This window comes from Pseudorca crassidens, chromosome 20, assembly GCF_039906515.1.
Source record: "Pseudorca crassidens isolate mPseCra1 chromosome 20, mPseCra1.hap1, whole genome shotgun sequence".
Classification (NCBI taxonomy): domain Eukaryota; kingdom Metazoa; phylum Chordata; class Mammalia; order Artiodactyla; family Delphinidae; genus Pseudorca; species Pseudorca crassidens.
The window spans coordinates 34,814,127-34,837,174 of NC_090315.1; the positions used below are offsets into that span (position 1 = coordinate 34,814,127).

At 40.1% G+C, this 23,048-nt stretch overlaps 1 protein-coding gene across 5 annotated transcripts in view; it reads left to right on the plus strand.

Annotated features, from left to right (window-relative positions):
- The window catches only part of NUP93 (nucleoporin 93), a 102,802-nt gene that overhangs the window by 40,846 nt on the left and 38,908 nt on the right, over positions 1–23,048 (plus strand). For 3 of the 5 annotated variants that reach the window (XR_010939123.1, XM_067719510.1, XM_067719513.1), the window contains one exon: positions 22,879–22,941. Coding sequence is in view for 1 of the 5 variants with exons in the window: in XM_067719510.1 (XP_067575611.1) it covers positions 22,879–22,941 (63 nt within the window). In the remaining 4 variants the exon portion in view is untranslated. Of the gene's footprint in view, positions 1–8,649; positions 8,744–9,965; positions 10,361–22,878; positions 22,942–23,048 lie in introns of those variants that run through there. The other 2 variants (XM_067719512.1, XM_067719511.1) reach the window with 2 other exon arrangements.

The following is a 23,048-nucleotide window of genomic DNA, read 5'->3' on the forward strand; positions in this document are numbered from 1 at the left end:
ATTTTTTTTTTACCATGGAGGTATTGACTCTGATACCGAGGCTGTAGCTTAAAATACACTGCCTAAAAAGCAGTCAGAGCCCAGTGGGGAATGAAGAAGAGAGGGGGACGGAGGAAAGGGAAGTGGAGGGATTAATAATCCCATTTTAGTTAATTATCACTTTCCTCTCTGATCACTGTGAGCGGATGTGCTATTGCTTCTGCAAATGTTAATAATTCATGGATGGACTGTGCCAAAAGAAGGCCTTAAATCTGGTCTCTCAGCAGATTAAATACACCGTCTGCCATCATTAGGAGCCAGGAGAGATGAAAGATGGACTTATTGTTTTTATTCATTAACCTGATTTTCTCTGCCTTTTCTCCTCAGCTCCTCTCATCCTCATTTTGTTTACCTTTTCATTTGCTTCTCTCTGTAACTCCCTCCTGCATTGAGTGAGCGCTAAAGATCTTGGGTCTTACTGTTAATGACATTAGATTTTACTTTTCCTTACCTGCTAGTAACAACAGATGCCATGAGAGAAAGCAGAGAGGCAGAATAAGTATTTCCTTGGAAATGTCTAAATCAGTCTGAATATTTTAAAAATGTATTAAAATGTGCAGCCTGTGTGTCTTAGAAATCATTTGAAATGGCTTCTCTTTGCTTTGAAGAGTAATCCTGTTGTATAGGCAGTTGAAGATATACATAGTGTTCCTCATATAGGTGTAGCATTTTCCCATTTTACAGATGAGGAAACTGAGGCATGGTGTGAATAACTTGGGTAGGGTTACCTAGAACCCAGTTCTTTTGACTCCCAACTTCAGCATGCTTTCCACTAGGTTTAATAACCTCTTGCCTTTAGAAATCATATGTAGGTGGCTTTACATGGTTTTTCACCCATAAGGCTTAAATAGAACTTAATTAGATTAAGTGTGACTAATATATAGGTAGCTTCACAGGAACACTTCAGGTTAAATTCTAAATGTGAGTTTGCCCAGAAGCACCACAGTTGGAGAAGGCTGACAGCAAGCTGCAGTTCTGTAGACATTTCTCGAGCATCTGCATAATAACCTTCAACAACTCATAGGTTAATCAATAAATATATTTGAGCACTTAACCCTGTGCATGATGCTTTGTTAAGCACTGTAAGTGGATATAATATAGTCCCCATCTTTATTAGATCTTCAGTGTTTTAGGTCTACCGAAGGGGATTCAGCTACTTGAAATGTCCCAGTACCGACTTAAGGATGTGAGATGGCAAAATAGTAGAACTGGAAATGTTTTAATCACCTCAGTAGTTTGCTGGAGGATTTAGTATGTAAGAAGCATGTTAGTAAAACTGGACCATTGTTTTTTAAATGATTTTCACCTGTGTCACTGCTGGAAGGATGGTGGAGAGAATGGTGTGGGAAGAGCAGATTTTAAAATCAGCCTAGTTTTCAAAAAACTGTCTTAGAATTGCAGATCGTCATGTTCCTGTTGTAGAGATGTGGAGGGTACAGTACTGAGATGGAAACCTGAGCCGAGGTTCTTACAGGGAAGCATAAGCTCCTGGGGCCTAGACCAGGCCATCTGTCCAACTTGCCTTGGTTGTCTGTCCTGACCTAAAAGTGGTGGGTGATGAAAGGCAGGGCCTCCTCTCACCTCTCCCACCCCATCATGTAGGACCAACATCCCATGGGAACTCAGTCACCATGTTTTCTGTTGCAAATTCATTTTGTTGTTATTTTGCATATAATTTTTAACTCTTTTTTTTCTTATAAAATTTTTCTTAGAAAAATTTCAGGAACTTATATTTTATATGTCAGTGAATTTGAAATTCTGACCACATAATGAAATATATACAGGTTTTCCCTTGTTTAAATTACATTGAGGATTGAGTAATTTTAGTAATCCTTTTCTATTGAGGAGTCTTTTTTTTTTTAATCAATTTCTGGCCTCATCAGTGTTTTCTAGTTAATAACAGAAATGGTAAATAATATGCAGCAAAAAAATTGCATGAAAATTGGGGTTTTAGTGTCTTTTCTCTAAAATAATAGTAATAATATGATAGACCTTGCTTTAGGAAGCAAATCCAAACTCTGAATATCTGCATTTATTAAAGAAATTGTGGGGCGATATTTAGCTTTAGTATTCCTTCAAATAACAGCTTCCCTACTGAATTTTTTTTTTTTCCTACTGAATTTAAAATAGAAGTTGTTTAAAAGAGTTCTATTTACAATCAACCTGGTAAGAAATACATCTGTTGTGTAAAGTACATTGGTAACAAAACTAGCAAGCCAGAAGCTGTTCTTTTCTATCCACCATCATCCTCCATGTAAGAACTTCAGATTCCATGAAATAGAGTCCATCAAGCACACACCCGGCCAGGTTTTGTTGGTACAGTGTCCTATAGTGCTGTGCAGAGAACTCAGGCCCTGAACCCAGGACCTGGAGCTGTGAGAATCTGAGTTTCTCTGTGCCTTATTTTCTTAATCTATGCCACAAGGGAAATGAGTCACCCCTGAAATTTTATGGCTACAACGAAAATGAGTCTGTATTTACTGTATTATTTCATTTATTATTATTGAGGTAGAAGTTCTTCATATAGTCTACACGTTCTTGCCAAAATCTCTTGTTCCCTTTATCTAAATACTAAGGCTTGATTAGATGCTGTGAGTGAGTGTGTGTGTGTGTGTGTGTGTGTGTGTGTGTGAGAGAGAGAGAGAGAGAGAGAGAGAGAGAGAGAGAGAGAGAGAGAGAGAGACTCAGACCCAGACCCAGACCCAGACTGACAGAGAGCTCTCATTCTGAATTTCTGAATATTGCCCTGGAGGAATATTTGAGGAGAGCTGCTTCCTCCTCCCATTTTAGCCCATTCCCATTAGTAACTGCACTTACTGAGGAACTACTTCCCAAAAACATGTTTAAAGTGGAAATCTTACTTCTGAAATTACCTTCACCTACCTGCCTTAAAGTTTCTGGCCCACTTCTAAACTGTGTTCCCACCCCTTTTGGCTTATAGGCTTACCAAAGCAGAACCCTGCGCTGGGCAGCAGGAACTCATCAGCTTCTCAGGTAGAGAGCTTTCTTTTTCCCTGTTGTTTCTTGACCCCTGAGCAGACAAGTTTGCATTTGAGCAACAGAGAGTGGACCTTAATTTGTTTTACTGTTAAAAAAGATGTGCAGACGCCTCTTTAGTGACTGCGTAAATCTAGTGGTCCTCACTTAATACTCAAGGCGAAATGTCATTGATAAAATTAGCAGGTTGCTTTTTCATTCTCAGCTGATTTGTCAAGACAGATCAGCTGTGAATGCCACACCACTGACTTTGGCTAGGACCATCTCATTTTCCCGGAACCTCCTTGGCTCTAGATGCAACTGAGAAGGAAGCCGACTTTGGGAATTGAATACTGTTGGTAATATTGCTTAGTCACAAAGAAGAATTTGGTGCCTCTGCACATTGGCCAAGAACCACCTCAGCATTTGTCTTAGTACCTAAGGTTGCAGTCATCTCAAGGAGCTGAAGAGATTTGAAAGAACAAACAATAAGCGAAAGTAATATTTAGCTCCCCTTTAAGTAGATGCTTCCATCTCCCTGGGTGGGGCCTAGTGAACACTAATGAAAATCAATGAAGTGGTTTTGTTGCATGCGCATTAAGGACAGCACTATGGTAGGCACTGATGACAATTAGAATAAACATAAATTCTGGATACTGCCCCCTAGAAGCTCATTGTTTTCTACCTGGAGAGCCCAGACTAACATTCCTATATAATAGGGTCAAACTGTCCAAAACAGTGTAAAGTGACTGGCAAAACTGAATGGGAATGACATGAGATTCTACATGCCATACGGAGTTTAGAGGAGAGGAAGGGGGTAATGACGAATGACTTCAAGGGTGATTGGGGAAGATCCCCTGGAATAGTCAGGATCCCAGTAGGCCTTGAAAGATTAAATGGGCTTAGCTTGCAGGAAGTGAAAGAAGATATGAGAGTAATAACCTGAACAAGGTCAGGGAGATGAGAATAGAAGTTATGTGCTAAGAAATAAAGCCTGTCAGTGAGGGGGGGATCAAATGTGAAAGGAGTGACTGCCAAGCAGTGGAGTGTAGGCAGTACATGCTGTTAAAAGTTTTGGAGTAGGTAAATGTCAACACGGAAGGAGGGAGGGTGTGGAAACACTTATGGAAGTTATTAGCATGGCCAGTGGAAGGATACCTGCTGCGGTGTTGTTCAGAGGCAATTGCAGTAATCCAGGCACAGTGATGATGGCCAGGACCAGGTTGGTGGCTGAGAAAACGGAGAGGAAAAGATGTGTGAGAGACATTTGGAATAAAACATCTGCCGCACTTGGTGCCTGATGGGCTTAAGAAGGATGTTCAGAAATAACTCAAGGTTTGTGGCAAGAGAAGGATTGGTGCTGTTGGTCGAAGCTGAGGAATTAGGAAGGTTAACTAGATTGAGAGTTGAGATTTTGTTTTAGTTTCTGATGTTCTGGCAAGACATCACCATGGAAATGCCCCTCAAACACTTAAAAGTAGGATAAGAAACACTGCTCAGAAAATAGCTCCAGACAGAATTTTCCAGAGCCACTGGTCTAGAGGTAAGAGTTGTGGCAGTGCAAATGACTGTACAGGACAGGAAACATATAGCATGGGGCAAGGGACCAAGGTCTCAGCAAGGAGAGAGGAGCCAGGAGGAGGTTGGTGATGGAGGCTGGGAAGGGAACTGGGAGCCAGCTGTGCCTCAGAAGACTAGCAAGTAGGGGACAGTGACTGCCCGACCTCATGTGGCCTCTCATTTTTAACTCTTAAAAGCACTTAGCCACCAGTGATATTACTTGATCTTCCCAGCAGCCCAGTGAGCCTGGCAGAAGGCAGAACACAGGTAACCAGCGTTCTGTAAAAGCTTGATTTCTGGGTAGAGCCCTGCATATTGTTAATGTACTTTAGAGCTTTACAGTTGTGCACTTGAACTTCACCTAGTGATTTTTTATTTATTTTATTTTATTTAGTTAGTTTTGGCCGCACCGCGCAGTATGCGGGATCTTAAGTTTCCTGACCAGGGATTGACCCCGTGCTCCCTGCAGTGGAAGCATGGATTCTTAACCATTGGACTGCCAGGGAAGTCCCCACCTAGTGATTATTATAAGAACCATAGAATTTCAGTGGCTTCCTTTTTCTACTCTATAATCTTATTTGTTAATGGTAACAGGTTTGTTTGTTTTTTTAAAGGAGTACTAATGCCACCCCTTAAAAAATGTCTCCTCATCCTTGGTGTGTTTCAAGCATGGGCCTAAGGAAATTGGAACTGTTTTCCCCCCTCCTTTTTTTTTTTTTTTACCTTCTCAGATCTTTCAAACCAGTTAACTACATGAGGGAGAAAGTCTGAGAGTCTTTGGAACCTGGATATCTTCAGTTGGAGGAAGTGTTCCTACTATTTTCGGAATATTTTTTCTTTCTTTCTTGGTCCTATACCTGTACTTTGCTAAGAAGTTCTTTAATGGACTAACTGGGAGAATCTGTAGAGAGATGGAAATAAAAACAACAAACTTGAAACTTCTATTAAAGATTCTCATTACAGTGAATTCTAAGGAACTATCTAAAGGCATACTTTGTTGGAATTTTGTATGGAATATTGTTTAAAAATTCAAGCCCTCACCTGAAATTTGGAGATCTTTCAAATACACAAAGACCTAATACACTTTGGTCATTGTGATAGTAAGATCCATCTGTCTTTACACTTGGGTGTCTACGTTTTTTACATAGAGTGTGTGTGTATCTGATGTACAAATTAGCTGCCATTGTAGTTCAGAATGGTGCAGTGTACAGAGGATTTTGAAAAGATTGTATCAATCCCCTTTGGTAGAAAGAATCAGACATCATCTTTGCACTTGTATAAGCAGGCACATTTATGTCCCTTATATTAATAAGTGCTGAGTCCACTACTTGTCTGTCCTTTTCTCTTTATTTTAGTTTTTGGTGATTAGGGCTATATAAAGGCAAAACACAGAATTAAACAATGGACTACCAAATAGGCATTTAGGAATGGATTAACTCATCTAGTGATAAATCAATTGGAAAAGTACCTCCTTTGTAAGGTGGCTTCTGTCCAGCGTTTTAATGATCTCCACATACTTATTCGGGCTTGGAGTCTGAGGCAGGTTAGTTAACACTTCTCAGTAGTCTCTGCTCTGAGGTCCTTTGCAGTCAGAACATTCTCCAGTTCATCTGGTCTCCTTGGGATATTCATAGATTAGGGAAGACTGAGGCTGAGCTTGTTTATGGTTTATTCTAGCATAAAGATCTATCCTCTGAATGTATTTCTTTGGCCATAGTGGCATGGAAAAATGTGGTTCCATGACATGGGTTTTTTAAGTAATTGAAGGGGGTTTTCTCAGTCCCCTGTAGTGAACTTCAGATGTCTCCCTCAGGAATAGGTTTTAACCGTCAGTGAAGTGGTTTGACTGTAACCAGACTGAGGTCTTTGAGTTCTTTTTTTTCTTGCCCCTTCCATCCCCAGGCAGAGACTCCTATTGCTGCATATCCGCTGTGTTCCAATGCTGTATTTATTTGATCAGAAACAAAAGAGTTTGCTTCTTGCACTGGTTCAGAGAGAGGTCCCCCAGGATTGTCTTTTGTTCAGTAATTGGAGCATAAGCTGAGCCTGGTTAATTTCAAAGCTACCCCCAACACGATCCCCTCTCCCTCCTTGTGCGGTTTTGAGTGCTAGTGCTATCTTGTATTGGGTCTGGAACAAAAAAGCTTGAGTTGTTGAATGTTAGCTACAACTACTGTGACATCTGCTGTGGCACCAAATAGCACTGTTGGTGCAGTTAATTTTAAGTTAGGAGAAGAAACAAAACTAGAAAGCTCTTCAGCCTTACAGCTCTTGTTAACACATGCACCTCCAAATTATGCATTTGGTGCTATCACAATGAATTAAACAAAGGAAATCATGGGTTGATTTTTATGTTAGTAACATAAGTTCTTTCATTGTTATTCACTGTTCAGACACCAGTGTGTTCTTATGTTCATTCTTTTTCCCTTTAGTTTTATTTTTTCAGGGCAGAAACGTCTGAAACATCTCAGCTATGAACATTTAATTGGCAAAAGTTCTGATATAAGAAATACAAGTTGATTATATTAGTTATTTATCTTTTAAAGCAGCAAAGCCTGTAACCTGGTTCTGCTTCTTTAAATACCAGAATGATTATTATAGATGAATAAGAACCTTAAGTAGCCAAATTCTAGATACTAAGTAGCCAAGTTAATATTTGTATAAAAATGTGTTGTGAAATTGGCAAATCATGTGTCCTTCAGGTTCCGCAGTATAGGTATTGGTTTTGCAGCCAACACATTGCATCTAAGGGTTTGTGGGTTTTGTTTTTGAAGATGGAAGGGTCTTTTTCTCGATTTTTCTTTTGCAATCTGCACCGTAATGACCGTCCACTACCTTACTGGCCTGACTTTAATCATCTGGTGCCTGGTTCTCAGTGCAGTTTCATCTCTGCTTTTGCACAAGCTTTCCTGTAATTGCACAGTTGTTTGCTGCATTGAATTTCTTTTAGTGACAATAAAAAACACATGTTAGTATTTTGATGTAGTCTTCAATTTTCAGGTTATACATTAAAACACGGAGGGAAAAAAATCCTTTCTGAGGAACATTTTAAAAAACCATTACGGTAGTATGGGAATATTCATTATTTACACATCATATATTTTTCCCTAAATGTTATACAGAGAAGTGACAGTTGAGCTGAGCATATGTTAATAAAAGGTCTGCATTTTCCTGTGTCACTGACAGTTTCATTGGCTGTATATTCCTGAAATGCAAATAACCTCGGTTCTGTTCAAAGCTGTAATTAATCTGAATAGTTATTTAAACAGTATCGAAATATTTTAACTACTGAGAGGCCAAACATATAAGATGGTGAATTTACTGTTCTGTTTGAAGGACAGTGCACTTGATGAGGGTACAGTGATCTGAGATGCTTGTGGATGTTGGATCTACAAATTCTGTAGGCTAAAATGGCAGAATCTGCCTGCTGCTGTATAAAATCTTTTAACCACCATTTATTTTAGCATCATGGCATGTGCAAATTCCTGCTGCTCAGTTAAGGGACCAGCTTCACAACTGGTGTTAAAATCTGTGGCCACAGCACTGCATCACAATGCAGCAAATGCATTTTCCACATTAACCAAACATGACAGCTGAAGCGATTATTAACCATGCAAGATGTTGGAAGTCATCAAAAATTCACATCAGAGTAATTGCAGTGGCTTGGGTCAAAAAAAAAAGTATCATAGCATTCCTTGCCTACATGTTGTCTCTCCCCCTCTTAAATCTTAACTTGGTACAGTCCGTTAACAATAAAATACCCTTCTGTAACCTATAAACTGTTACTCCCATCAGTTTGTGCTTTCAAACTGATGGCTGACTTCTCTGAATTTGTGTGGAGCAGCACAAATAATGATGCTGCACCCAGGGGCTGTGTGCACCCTTTTTAAGGGGACCCTGCAATCTCATTGTCTAATTAGACTCTTTAGTGCTTCAGTCATATCAGCATTTGCAGGGTGTTCTCTTTTCCTTTTTCTTCTTTCTCTCTCTTCTTTCTCTCTTTCCTCTCTCTCCTCTCCCCTCCTCCCCCCTCTCAATTCTGGCTGTTCGAAGTGGGAAAAACTTGAGCTCTGGTTCCAACAGAGCTCATCCCACACAGAAGGTATGGAAGAGCTGCGTGACCAACAGCGTCGACCGGTCTGTAACTCCTTAAATTTGAGAGCTGCAGGTAGGATTGCCTATGTTTCGTAAAGAAATTAAGATTATTGCGCCCTAGTAAATACATTGATAGCATGTAGTTGCAGTACCTCTGAAAGACAAAGTCTCGGTTTGCCTAAAATTTTGAGATGAATTCAGAAGCATTTAACTCATTCAGTAGAAAAAGTACTTGATTCTTCTGATAATTATTCAGATTTGTGCCCTGTCATTCTACATTTTTCTTAAAAAAAAAAAAAATCTGTTGGGTGGGGCAGAGAAGCATTTGCTTAAAGATTTAAATAGTTGGTTATTTAGGATTTTTGCAGCCTTCATCTTTAAGTAGTAAATAGTGTGGTCTTTCTTTAGGATTTTTTTGAAAAGATGCATACGAAGTGCAGAATTCTTACAAGAGGTAAAATATTAAAATAGAATTTTTCTTTGCTAAAATTAGATCCTTCTTTGGGATTGTAGGTGAGTGTGTGTGTGTGCGTAGATGCTTTACCAAGGAATTCAGTCATTTATATTTTGTTATAGGGAAAAATTACTATTTGATATATCTGGAATTATTTCACAAGAAATGCTTTAGCACAAGGCTTTAAAATGTGGATTCTTAAGTATTATCAAATGTAGGTGATTTGAATTAAGATAGTTACTTTTCCTATCCTAAATTCATCCTCAAAAGAGTATGATATGAATGCTTTAAGTATATTTCCAGTTTTTGGTGCAGAGAATGTGATTTGTGTAAGTGAAATGAAAAACTTCCCAAGTCACGTAAGCATTATCTGGAGGGTGGTAAAATTATAAATGTTGCCTATACCACTTTTAATACCTTGATTAATATCAGAGATAAAATACTTTTAATTCAGCATTAAAAAGCAGCTTGATAGTTGTCTTCCCTTAAAAACAAGCCCCCCCCCCCAAAAAAAAGACAATGATGTATAGCTTTTTACCCCAAGGAATGTATTTGTATCATGGGACCTGTAGGGTCTGGACTTCTTTCCAAAGCGTGTACTTGGAAACTGCTCACCTAGTTGAGAGATTTAGCTCCCTTCAGAGGTGTGGGACTTTCTGTACTCTTAACAATAGGAAGACTTGAGGAGCTGTCAAGTGGGGAATAGAAGAGAGCTGCTCAGGGAAGGGAGAGGAGCTGTGAGAATTTCACTTGTCTCGGCGTTGGAGGTCTGGATTTACCCATGACTAAGATTCCTTTAAAACTCTGACCCAGTGCAGCATTACAGAGAATTGATTTCTGGGATGAGACAATGAGCTGTGGTTTGCATTTTGTAAAGATGGAGGAAACCTCTAACACTGACCCTGTATGGGAGATGACTCAGTTATCCGTGCCTTGGTACAGTCGCAAATTATTTTCCTTTGTCTGAAGTGGGAGGATGCCAGTGCCTTCATCAGAGCTCCTTAATTTAATGTATGGAAAATGTCTCAGCCACCATTTTTAACAATTAGCTGTATCATGGTTGAGGTGAGCTGGGTTCTGAAGGCAGCTGCAGGGCCATTTCATTTACATTAGATTCTGTGGCACGAGAGCTTTGTTACTGTAAAACTCAGAAAATGAAATTGCACACTGCATAAAAGAGTTCTGTAGGAGGGTGGAGAGCATTCTCAGAAAGAAAATGGAATCCTTTTGTCTACAGTAAGTATTTCTCATACTCATAAAGTGGTGGGAGGTTGAAAATTTGTCTTTGGTTGAATGGGCAAAATAGACTTTAAAATGAACGCTGCAAATATTAAAGGTATAATACAGAGATTGTTAGATGTATTTTTTTAATGTATGTGTTAGAAACCAGGTGTGATATATATTGGTGTGTGTGTATATATATATGTATATATACTTGAAATATAGGTTTTGTGAGTGGTTTTAATACATGCTTTTAATTAAATATTCATTGGTAATTTAAGTTAATGAAAGGTATGAATTTATCAGTAGTCAAAGATGAAAATGACACTTGAGAGAAAAAAGAAATCTAAATATGGTATATTTAAGAGAGTCCAGGCTTCTTTTCACTGTCTTTTATAGTTTATTTTCCATTTATGAAGAAAATTGCTGGATTTTATTGTTTTTGTTTTTTTTAAGAAAATGCTTCCATGTTAATGATCTATAATAGCTGATTAAAATATATAAGAAAAATGTTTTAACAAAAGAAGATTTTATCTTAAAAGATCAGTAGATGGAGGGCTTTCACTCTCATTAATGGGGATAATTTTTAGTGCCTTCTGTTTAATTAATAGTTGTGACTTCAAAGCTACTTGTGGAAAACTCTTGTTTGTGATTGTAAGCTTAGAAAATCTTGATTCTTAAAATTAATTGGATTTGACTCAGCTTATTCCTTTGTTCCTTTATGCTGTTACTAAGAGGAAACAAGTGGATTTTAACTTTGATTTGTGTGTTTATCTTTTTAAAGGCACTTAACCCTGAGGAATTTATAGTAAGTGTATTTTACAGTAAACTATACCATGAAGAATTTGCTCAAAATGCTCTAGTAGCTGTTTCAGGAGTTGAATCTTCACAGAACTAGATACCTTTTAACTTGATATCAAATTGATAAAGCCAGCTGTTCTTCCAAGTCTTGTTGCACTAGCTGTTGTTCATCCTGCTCACTGAATGCTGTTTTCTCTAATTAGGAGATGTCTTTGAAACTAGGGGAGAGGAGGATTTTCACATCAGTCTTTTCATTGAAATAAGAAGGCTCAGTTTTCCTAAGCCCTGTTTAGAATCCCACAAAGATTCCGTAAATCTTGCATTAATCTTATGCTTGTAGCATAAGAGCCTAGATCTCCATATAATTTTGTTAATCCTGAGAAGGACATTTAATATATTAATTGTTTACTATATAATGGAATGCAAAGGGATTCTTTTCCTTTGGTTTTTTACAAGGCTTGCACTTTGAAATAAGACTTTTAGGGCAGCAAATTAGAACTCCATTTTAACTGCATAAATGTTTGGTTGGATGACATAAAGGGTATCACAGAGGCTTCCTTTGAAATTTTTAAAGTAAAACTTGGTTGAAGATTCTGGTCTTATTTTCTTTCTCTGGCTTTCTGTAAGCTGTGTACCAGGTACTCTGAGGACATAGCAGAGACCCAGTTGCTTCCCATTTTCTTTGCCCCCATCATGGTCTACTCAAGTTTGGCTACTCGGAAGAGGCTCTCCTTTCTGGTACTTGTAGGGGATTCCTAAACCTCTTCAATCTGAAATTTTAGCCTGGCTGGTAGTAAAGAGTCAGAGGTTGGTTCTTTTTGCTGCAAAAAATATATTCATACCAAACCTTTGAATGCTCTGGCAGTGCCAAAATGTAGATAAGCAAGCCTGTTGGCCAGCCCGCTAGGAGACGTTCGTGGCACTAAGATGGCAGTGAGGAAGGAGTAAAATGGCGTCACCAGGAACACTGTGATAAGAGGTGGACCGCACGGGTCATTTTCCTTCAATCAAATTTGAAGATACCTCTAGCAGCACTGCCTGCCAATTTACAATTACTTTTTATTCTGTTAGAAGATAGAAATTTTGAGGTTTTCCTGAACTAAAGACTTAATTAGCACTTATATCTAGATAGCTTCTGATTGTTGCTTTCAAGAACTTGGTGAAAAATATGGATAAAATAAAATTTTAAATAGCTATTTTCTATTAATACTTCTGAATTTCCTTGCTTTGTGCTGTCTTCTTTTTTTAATTGTGAAAATGTACTCCTTTCAATATAGGATGAATTTTCAGAAAACAGGACAGTATGCTTCTGCTTTATGGCAAGATGAAACTAGCATTCCTATAAAAATACTTTGTCTTTGATTCTGATTTTTGTTCTGGCTCTCTGTGGGCTTTGGTTATTTTAAATATTAAATATATGTTGGCTGCCTTCAAAAACAAAGTTTATTGTATTTCTTGTGTGGTTTTAAGGTATGGATTATTTCAGAAGTGAACTATATAGTCATGACAATGCTAATTTCTTACCTGTTCCCACTTCTCATGGAGTTGGAATTTCTGGAGCTGGCCTTAGAGTTTATGTAGTGCAGTCAGCTCATCTCACAGTCAAGTAAAGCAAGGTTTACTGTCATTAAACAGCTTTCTCAAGGTCATACATCTGGAAAGCAGTCAATTTTGCCTATATCTAGGCCATCAGACTCGTAATCTGTGCTGTGCCTCTGCTTGCATTTGACTCTTTCTCTTTGTGGGCTTACTGGTTGGTGATGGATCTAATGGATTGAGCTTACAGCAAAGTCTGTCTTTGCTTTAGCAACCTACTCACAGAGATAGATGTTCCTTTGCAGTCTTACCGGAAATGGCTTATTGAGCTGTGCTTGGAGTCCTCCTGGTCCTTTGTTGTAGATGATATGCATTTATAACCAAACAATTAAAACAAGATATATCCTGCAAGTCAAGCTTTTTAGGTTCACTGTGTTGCTCCACATGAAGGGCTAAGTGCTTGTCTTCCGGGATGGGCACAGGCATTCTGACATGTCCTCCCAGCAGATCACTCCTTTATCTCTCGGTCCCACAGTGCAGGGTTGCCCCTTCTCCTCCGAGTGTGCATGAGCTGGGTGAAAGGTTTTAGCTCCCTGTAAGTTTGGGGCAATTTGTGTTTGAAAAGTGGTCTTGCCCTCTCCTTTCCTGTTGCTTGTATTTGCCATTTTAGCTAAGCAGTGTTTTATGTTTTCTGTACCCGTGGTGACAGTGGTAGTGCATCCTGCAGTATTCCCTCAGCTCTGACAAGGCAAAGTCAAAACGCTTCCAAACTTAATTAAGAGAGTGTGAAATCCCAAGTACTGTTAGCAAAGGGGTACCATGACAGATTCCATTTAAGGCAACGGGAAGTTATAAAAGAGAAAGTCTGTTGTTTTAGTGGTCTCCAGACAAATGAATTTTTGAAAAACAATTTCTGAATAAGAAGAAACTGCAGCAAAACCAAAGCTCCGTTTTCTGTGACAGCCATGATGATCAGTGCTCCAATCCCATCAGCATAAACAGTGCTGCATAGCGGGAGGAGCTGTGATTTTCGACTGCAGTGTAAATGACTGACACCGTGTACCAGCAGGGAATTAATATGACACGTGGTTCCCAAACATTGTCTTGACTAACCGCGTTCCTTATGCTTGCTAAGTAGAACTCAGGCTTAATCTGAGTGCTGTGGAAACCAGCCTGGCAAAAACCACTCAGCTCCCACCTGAGTGCCTCAGAGACACACACTCTGCTGTCTGTCTTTCTCATGGCCCCCAAATCTTGCTTTTGTCTCCTGTTTCCAAAGGGAAAAGACACTAGATCTGACAAAGCAGGCAACCTATATATTTTTTTAAATAACATGGGGTTCTTTTAATAAGTTCTTTTAGAGTGGTTTTTGGGGGCAGTGGGAGGGGGCTTTGGCCATGATAAGGGCCGTGATTGATGCATTCCCATTTTATATTGCAGTGTGGTTTTAGTACTCAAAGTTCTTTGAATGTGGACTAATTCATCTCCAAGATGGAAATCAGTTCCCCAAAGACATATTAAAACATTCTATCATCCCTTAATGTATCCTCCTTATCTTTCCATCACCTAAGAGTGGCTATGGGTTTAATATTTTTTAGATCTGTTCATACCTTTGGGTAAGGACAGGGTTCTTCAGCTGATTTTTGAAGCCACACATACTTTGGCACACTGTTTATTCCATTTGCAAAGCTAGATTGAAAAGTTTTCTCTTCAGAATCCTCCCTGTTCTTGTGTCCCCAAAGGGTGGCTCTAGCAAGTATGCTAGTTTGGGGCAGGGTGGGGCAGGGGTACGGGTTTGGGGGGCAGGGAGAGGAGATAAAATGCTCAGAGTTGCTGTCCTTGCTTTCTCCTGTGGGGCCACCTCAGCATTCTGAGAGCAGTTGGCTGGCTGCTCTCCCTCCCTCTCTCCCTCCCTCTCTTGGTTTCTAGTTTTCTTGCTCCTCTGCCCCCCCTTCCCAGGAGTGGAGAGAGAGGATGGCCAGCAGAGGTCCAGCGACTGCAGCATGGCACATCCTGCTGCATCACTAGGGTGCAGGCTCTGGCTAGTTTTCTGGAAGTGGTGAGGTATCAGTGCTGAGCAAGTCACATCCTCCCCAGACCTCTTGTGACCAGCAGGGAAAAGTTGCTTACACAACCCTGAAAGGTTATTGAAGGGCTCTGCTGGATTTGAGAGGAGGGGGCATTTCTGCTGAAAAGCATTTTCCCTCCCTAGTTGACTAAATGGCCATCATTTTTTATTCTACTCATTTATATTATGCCCTTACTACTTGCTCCCCCTCTCCATAGAGTCTCCCAATAACTGAGCTGGACAGATGCTTTCCTTTCTTTGATGGCCAGAGATAGATAGCAGGGATGCCCTGGGCCCTCTAAAAGAGACAGAACTGGCTTTGCAGTACAAGAGACTTAAATGGCCCTCACAGGATTGCAGACCTTAACCTTGGCCTTATTCTCCAAGTGCAGCAACCAGATGTGCTAAGCAGCCCCAGTTTGATGCCTTGGTGTAGGAGTAGGAAGAGGCATCTAGTAGTTATATGCCTACATTGTGTTGGCAGGGGAGGTGTGCTGCACATCCTTGCACCCCTCACCAGTGCCCTACAGAAATGACATGTAGGGCATTCTCAAAGCTGACCTTCTCCTTCTGGGTCATAGTGAGTCCTACTTCTTATATTCTTTCTTTACCCAGTGATGAAAATCTTGGAAGTTTGGGTGTTTGTTATATGATAGTTATTTCCTCCTCCCCTTCCCTCCCCCTCCTCCTCCTTCCCTTCCCCTTTCTTTCCTCCCCCACCTCCCCTTCTCTTCCTCCCCTTCCTCCTCTTCCCCCTCCTCCATTTTCCCTCCTCCCCCATCTCCCCCTCTCCCTCTCCTAAGATGGGAAGGCTAATTCTTGAAGCTGTAGGCCTGAGGTCCTTGCTCCTTTTCCTCTCCCAACTCCCCTTCCTCTTCTCTCTCCCTCTCCACTCCTCCCCCTTCTTTTTGTTCTTTTGTGGGATGGAGAGGATAATAGGTAGGGATCCACAAAGGCTATTAGACGGACTTACATGAGTGGCTCTCTCGAAGGCTTGTGGCTTTTCCAGAAGGCACAGGGGAGATGGAATTGTGTCACAGTTGTGTTGGCATGGCTGCAAGAGATCAGGCAAGCCAATACACTTGAGTCGGAATGCTGCCGGTAAGGTCCTAGGTGGGCCCAGGAGGAAGCACTGCTCAGAGCTCTGTATTCTTGGGTTTAGAATCTCTTTGCACACGTTGAGTTCTCTTCAGCCTGTGAGAATTTGTAGACCATCTTGTAAACCAATTTGGATTATATGGGAGCAAGTGATTTGCTTTGCCTTAATGGGCCCAAATCCATCATGTAATTGTGTGACCCTTTGTTTAGGCCAGTAGCAGAAACCATGTATGAAATGGGACCCTGCAGCCTAACAGTGACAGATGGCCTGGTGTTCACACAGCACCAAGGTCTGCCACCTGTGACTCCAGAGCTGCCTGTAGGCCAATGGGTCTGCTGAACTGGCAAATGATGGGACAAACTCCACAGCCACTCTTGCAGCGTCTGCTGCCACCTGCTGAATGAGGGTGGCTAGGCTTTTGCATAAATGCACAGTGAGAAATCGTACAACAGCATTAAAAATGTATTACAATTGACAATGTCAGATCTACCAGCTTAGCACTGCTTTCTGCAGGGGTATTTTTTGAAGATATATATATATATATATATATATAAAATTAAATTTTAAAGAGATATATATTTTTTAATTTAATGCAGTCTGAAAAAATATTTAATGCAATCTGTGAACAAACAATTTAAAATATTAAAATTTTGGTAGAAAACAAGCAGTAGAACTTATTCTGAATATCTGAGTTGGAGAATAAAGCTTGGATTTGCTATTTAGTCTGTATTTCTTACAAAGGGAGATTCAGTCTCTCTTGGGCCTTTTAAGCTGATGTTTTATATACTCTTATTTTAATGCATTAAATATTGATCTAATAAAATAACCAGGCATGCTATAAAACCATTTGAATGTTCCCCAAATTTTGAAAATGCCCCAAATTTTAAATTTCTCTGTTCATCTTTTGGGCTTTCAGTAAAGAATATCTCTTTGCACCTGAAAAATTCCTTGAGGGTTCTCTGTAGGCACCACAAAGGGAGCTAATGAAAAGCATGTCCACACCATCTGATAAGCCCAGCAGCTCAAGTGCTGGCAGGATTTCTGTTGTGCTCATCTGAAAACAGTATCTTGCTTTGTCCTTCCTCACTTTCTCCTTTAGTAGTAGTTTTACCTTTGTAAAAATTTTACCCAAGAGAAGACTTCAGAAGAGGTCATTCATTCAGAAATTGGGAAGAAGGTTTGGGAGAGGTTAAGGGAGTGGTATTTTATTCAGAATGAGCTCGAGCAAAATAATGGCTACAGCTCATATTCCTGTCTTGACAGAAAGCGGACACTTCTCCATTTCACTATCTAAAGTTCTAAGGAATACTTGTAATGCTTATTGGAATTCTTGTTTCATCTTGGAACAGACCCTCTTGATTATTCTGTTTTTTAAGTTTATTTTTTGCCCTGCTTATTTTTCTTTCCTTTTTCATTGCCCTCCTAGCTCCTGCTTGTGTCTTGGCAATGTTTTTTCAAACCACAGTGACCATTAACTACGGTCACTGCTTACTTGTGTTAATATTATTTGGATTTGGAATGTTGGTTATTGACTGCCTATAAATTTGTATATATTTTATATATTAAATGAGAGAAGAGACAAGATTTTTTATAGCACTCACCATGTGTTTTTGTCTCATGTCAGATACCTTCTGATAGAAAGTCAGGCCTACTATGGCTGCCTCACTTTAAATTTTGATAGGGTGGATTGCCAGTTGGTCTGTTGAAGGGGAAGAGACCTAGAACGGTCTTTTGTGTTTTGAGGGCCATGTAAAATATGGCTTTTGTTTTGTGGGGACAACTTAGACTAATTATTTTATCTTTTTTGTTTTATTTTTTAATGGTTAGGAAGTCTGTATGCTTCAATTCAAACTGTTTACGTAACTGTTCAATAAATCACTTATTTGTTGTTGGTGGAAAGCAAAGAACTGTGAAAGAATCAATGCAGGCTCTTTTTGCCATCATACTTTCCTAGCTAAAGTGGATACTAAAATTTTTCTCACAGAGACCCTTCTTTCTTACAGCTTTCACTTTTGGAAGGCAAATAAGTGAAGAGAATTTGGCCATTTGACAAAAACAAACATCCTTTGCCCACTCACTTTTTCTACAGTCATTTATATTCTGAAACCCAGAGTCTTCATGGTGATTAAAATAAGGCAGTTTTTCATACTTGTCTTTCTAAACCCGAGCCATTTAAAAGCCAGTTTGGCTGCCAGGTCCCTGAGATGTGACTACAGTTTTGATAGGAGACTTGGCTTACCTTGCAGTTACATTCTGGGTTATTCTCAGACTGCATACATTGCAAGGCAGCCCACTTCCTCTGTTAAAGATGGAACATGTGGCTGGAGATATTACTTGTGCAGGAGTACAGTGTTTATTGTTCCACAGCAATAAATAATAATAATATTTTGGAACACTATAGAGTTGGCAGGCTAGAACAGTGATTTCTCCAGCTTTTTTGTCTGTGATCCATAGTAAGAAATACATTTAACACCATGACCCACTTCATACATACAAATAAGTATATATAATTGAAAGAAAGTTTCACAAAACAGTATTTACCCATACCACATATCTGTATTACATTTTATTTCATTTAGAAAATGCTGGTTGATTTCATAACCCAATTATGGGTTCTGGCACACATTTTGAAAAACACCATTCTAAAGGAATGCCCCAAACTTGTTTCATTCCTCACCTATGTGAAGTAGGGGAGGAAAGGAATAAATATGCAAGCGTAAAATAGCTGTCTGGCTCATCTTGACTTGCACGGTAGAGTGGAAAAAGGTAGAAAAGGGGTCAGAAAATTTGTATTCTAAGTCTGAACTTGGCTACTTACGAACCAGGTGGTCTTAATATGAAACCACAGTGTTTTAGGGTTGATAGAAGCTCTGGAAACCATCTCACACAGCCCTTTAAGAACATACTTTAAAGGATCATCCAGTTAAGTACTATTGAGAGACAGTTTAGCATTGGGTTAAAAGCAAGCCAATGAACCAAATGTGTGTAACACACTTAGCACAAAGTAATCACCATATCCATATAAGCGTTAGCTCTTACTAGTACTGATATAAGAATTAGTATTCTCTGAGCCTTCAACTTCATCATAAACTAATAACTAAAGGGGAACTAATAACTGATGAAGAAAACAAATTTAAGGATATTTTGCTCCCCTCCTGGACTCCCATCCTTTTAGAGATAAAAGGAAATTTATGTTTATTTTCTAAATTTAGAAGTTTACTATTCCCTAAGTATTTCAGAAACAGTTGGTCTTTTGAGAGTTAGAGCTGAATTCTGCCTCTGCCTCTTCCTGGTCAGAAACTCTTGTCATGTTAGTTGAATGCTGAAATCTGTTTCTTACCTGTAAAGTGGGATTGGCGGGGGAGGGAGGAGAATGGAGTGATCATGTCTACTCTTTCATATTGTTAAAAGATTAGCAATAATGTCTTTGAATTGCTTGGAGCAATGTCTGGCCCTTGATTGCTTCTCGAATGGGAGCTATTATATGTTACAGAGAGCTTGAAACCAAAACCCATTCAAGGAGTCAGTTAGAAGAGGGTCTGTTTCCAGGACTCTGGCAGAGAGGAGCAGTATACAGATGGTAAGTCAGGGGTAGTTATCTTACTTAGCAGGCCTGCAGATGTTTATGGAATGTTCTTTATTGAGTGGGCCAGCAGTAGAAGGGCTGGGTGGGAGCACTTGTTGGCAAAAAGAGGAGATATTAATGATGAGTGTCTCTGAGGGTCAGTTAGATGGCTGGCATCTCCAAGTAGGAAGTGAGCTGTTGGGCCTTTGCTTTGACCAAGAGTCTTCAGTGTGGCAGGGAGCCCCACCCAATGAGTGAGGGCACCTCCTAGTACACTGTTCACACCCCAGCTCACCGCTGTAGAAAACCCATTTTCTGATAAACTATAAAAATATATCTCTGAGATGAGGGGGCTGAGAGGTGCCTCACAGGAGGAGCTGGAAGGAAAGGAAACACACACATGGAAAAGGGAAGTAGAAGAGATCCATGGGAAACTTGGGCTGAGGCAGGTATTTTCTTGCCCAACTTATTAGTTCTTTAATTTGTTGTTCTTCCTTAAGGTATATATTCTTTACAAGAAACTAACTGCCACTAGATGGCACACGGATCCCAGCACTATTCTGACTGTATATTATTTAAGATTCTTTTCAAAAGATAGGTCACTAATACGTTGTTTTTAAAAACAAAATATGATAGGAGGGGACTATTTTACATAGGTTACATAAGCAATAAATGATGAAAGAAGGAACAAAGGATGAAAAATTAAAATTCAAAATCTATATATTTTGTGGGCTTGGTTTGTGCTATAGAGAAAGCCCAGTTGTAGAGGTGCATAGTGGCTCATGATCTTTGTTCATATGTAGGTGATGTCTGTAATTTGATTCTCATGCACAAATGCTTCATTTAATTTATTAAGTGAGATTTTTGGAAAGTAGGTTTATAAAGAAGAGAGTAATCTGCCCCCCAAAGCAGTGCCTTTTTTTCTTCTTTTTCTTTCTTAACCACTACTTGAAATTTCATTTCTTAGAAATTTCGAAATTGTGTTTCTTACAGAATATTATGTTGCTTTTAAACAAATGTGTCTGATTATTGCTTTGCATTTGTGTTTGAATTGTGTTTATGTGTGTATGGGTTATACGCCGACACGGATGCAGTTAAAAGAATGGGATGGGCTGGTCACTGGGACGAGCAGAGAAGCCCAGAGAGGGGGTGGGGCACTTGGCACACTCCTTGCCACCCCAGCCAAAAAGAAAAAAATGAGACCAGGCCTTGTCAGGCAGTGGTTATTACCACCACTCTGGCCATCAGCAGCAGCCATGAAAGGGTGCAACAAAGCACAATCTATGCCCTTTGTTCAGGAACAGCAGTTGAAGATAAAAGTTCTATAGCTTTGTTTATAAACTGTGACACTGTAAACTGCCTTTAGCTTTAGCCACTGAAGACCCGCTCAAGAAAAGGGAAATCATAATAAAGATTTGTTGACTTGATGTAATCATTTGCTGAGAAGGGTATGAACAAGGTCCATTAAAATCCTTCCCATGATTTCGTGTCTGGCTCCCTTGCAATGGCCAGAAACAGGCACGTGGTGAGAAGCTGCCCCCTTCTGATTGGATTACGTGGGGTCCTAGCTTTATGTGCTCTGGTTTATTGAGGCCATTATTTTAGAAGCAAGTGGCCGATGCTTCCCTCCACCCCCGCGTCCCCACCACCGAATATCAGTAGAGGTGTTTGGAGCAGCCTCTGAGTCGTGTCCTCAGAGCTGCCTGAGAGCTGCCTCAGGGACTGCCCTGGAGGAGCCGATGAGGGAACTGTTCCCCGAGCTGCTGGCCATTGTCTCTGTCCATTCCAGTGCACTGCCCAGGTTGGGATGTAACAACAGATGTGGAGAATCCTGTGAAGATTAGTAATATTTTATTTAAATATATGTCCCCACTCTTATCCAGCCCCCTACTCCTGTTTTGTTTTGTTTTGTTTTAAGAATCACAGACTTATATCTGCGACTGTTTGAACAAAATACACTAAAATGTTACAATTGTTGAAATATAAATAAGTGATCCATAAATTAATCAATTAACCATGAAAGTAAGCTTTCAAGAAAACTGTCAGATGTTTTAAAATTTAGCATGTCACTTTATAAACTTTAGCTTAGGGGCTTCCCTGGTGGCGCAGTGGTTGAGAGTCCGCCTGCCGATGCAGGGGACACGGGTTCGTGCCCCGGTCCAGGAGGATCCCACATGCCGCGGAGCGGCTGGGCCCGTGAGCCATGGCGGCTGAGCCTGCGTGTCCGGAGCCTGTGCTCCACAACGGGAGAGGCCACAACAGTGAGAGGCCTGCGTACCGCAAAAAAAACCCAAAGAAAACAAACAAACAAAAAACTTTAGCTTAATTCTACTTTGTATTATATTCCCCCAAAGAGTTCCTAAAAGAAAAAGAGCAAAAACATGATTCTGAAAAAACAGATGATTTGGGGCATGTATAAATACACCCATAGTGTGCTTGACATGCAGGTACCTTGCATTCCATAGTGTAGGTGGATCTAATGTATAGGGTGACTCAGAATCTTTTGTATTACAACCAAGAGTTTGATCTCTACTTATTAGTTAATGGATCATCTTCCTTTCCTACTTGGCCCCCACATCCCAGGCTGTGGGGAGAAAGCTTCACCCCTGTGTGAATGGCAAGGCATCAGCATGGAAGCCCACTCTGTCTGCATCTGTCCCTTGTCCTCCTCCCCAGGATCTCAGGTTGAGCAATTAGGACAATGAATAGCAACTAGGAAGTCACCCTGGGCATCTTTCTTTAATGTCGCCAACAGATCTAGATCTAATCAATACTAATGCTAGAGCTACATGTATTGAGCCTTGGGCCAAGCACTTGATTACATTGTCTCATTTAATATTCATTTTACATATGAATAAACTAAGGTTTAGAGAATCTGGGTGACTTGTCTAAAATCGTCACCCATGCAAGTAGTAAATGGGGGACCATGATGTAAAACTAGGTCTGTTGTGTTATCATGAAGTTGCATTTTGCAGACATTTAACCCTGTATGTATTAAACCAGCCTTGTGGGCCAGTTCCTCTTCACCCCACCTGTATTAAATAAGCAGCAGGTGTCATCAGGCCTGAAATAGGGAGTGCACGTAGCACAACCCCAGAAGAAAAGCATAAATAAATGATTTTTCAGGTATCCCAGCCATTGACAAACAAGTGAAAAACACCCAAACAAAGGGATGGCTGATGCCTTCCTCAGTGTTAGTAAGAAATTGAAGAATTAACTGAAAACAACAGAGAAATATAGACTGAGGAACAGTTACAGGCACTGTGACTGGCTGCATAGCCAAAGGTGTATCTATAACATGGGCCATATTCAACTTGAGAGAGTTTTGTGAGGGTGAAGGTAGGCAGGGTAGCAGTTATCCTTACGGGTGTTTTCTTCTTTTTCCTACAGTGTGTTTTTGATTATTTGAAGGTTAATTTTGTTAATTTTAACCTAAATTGTGTCATTTCTCTCCTCCTTCCTAGGGCTTCCTAAAGAATGAAAAGGACAATGCCCTGCTGTCTGCCATCGAAGAGTCCCGGAAGAGGGTAAGAAATGAACCCAAATGTATATGTATACTGTTGTGAGAGCAGCAGTGTATACTGGGGCGTGGAGGTTCTAGAAACTGGATTCTGTGTTCCAGGCCCAGCTCTCT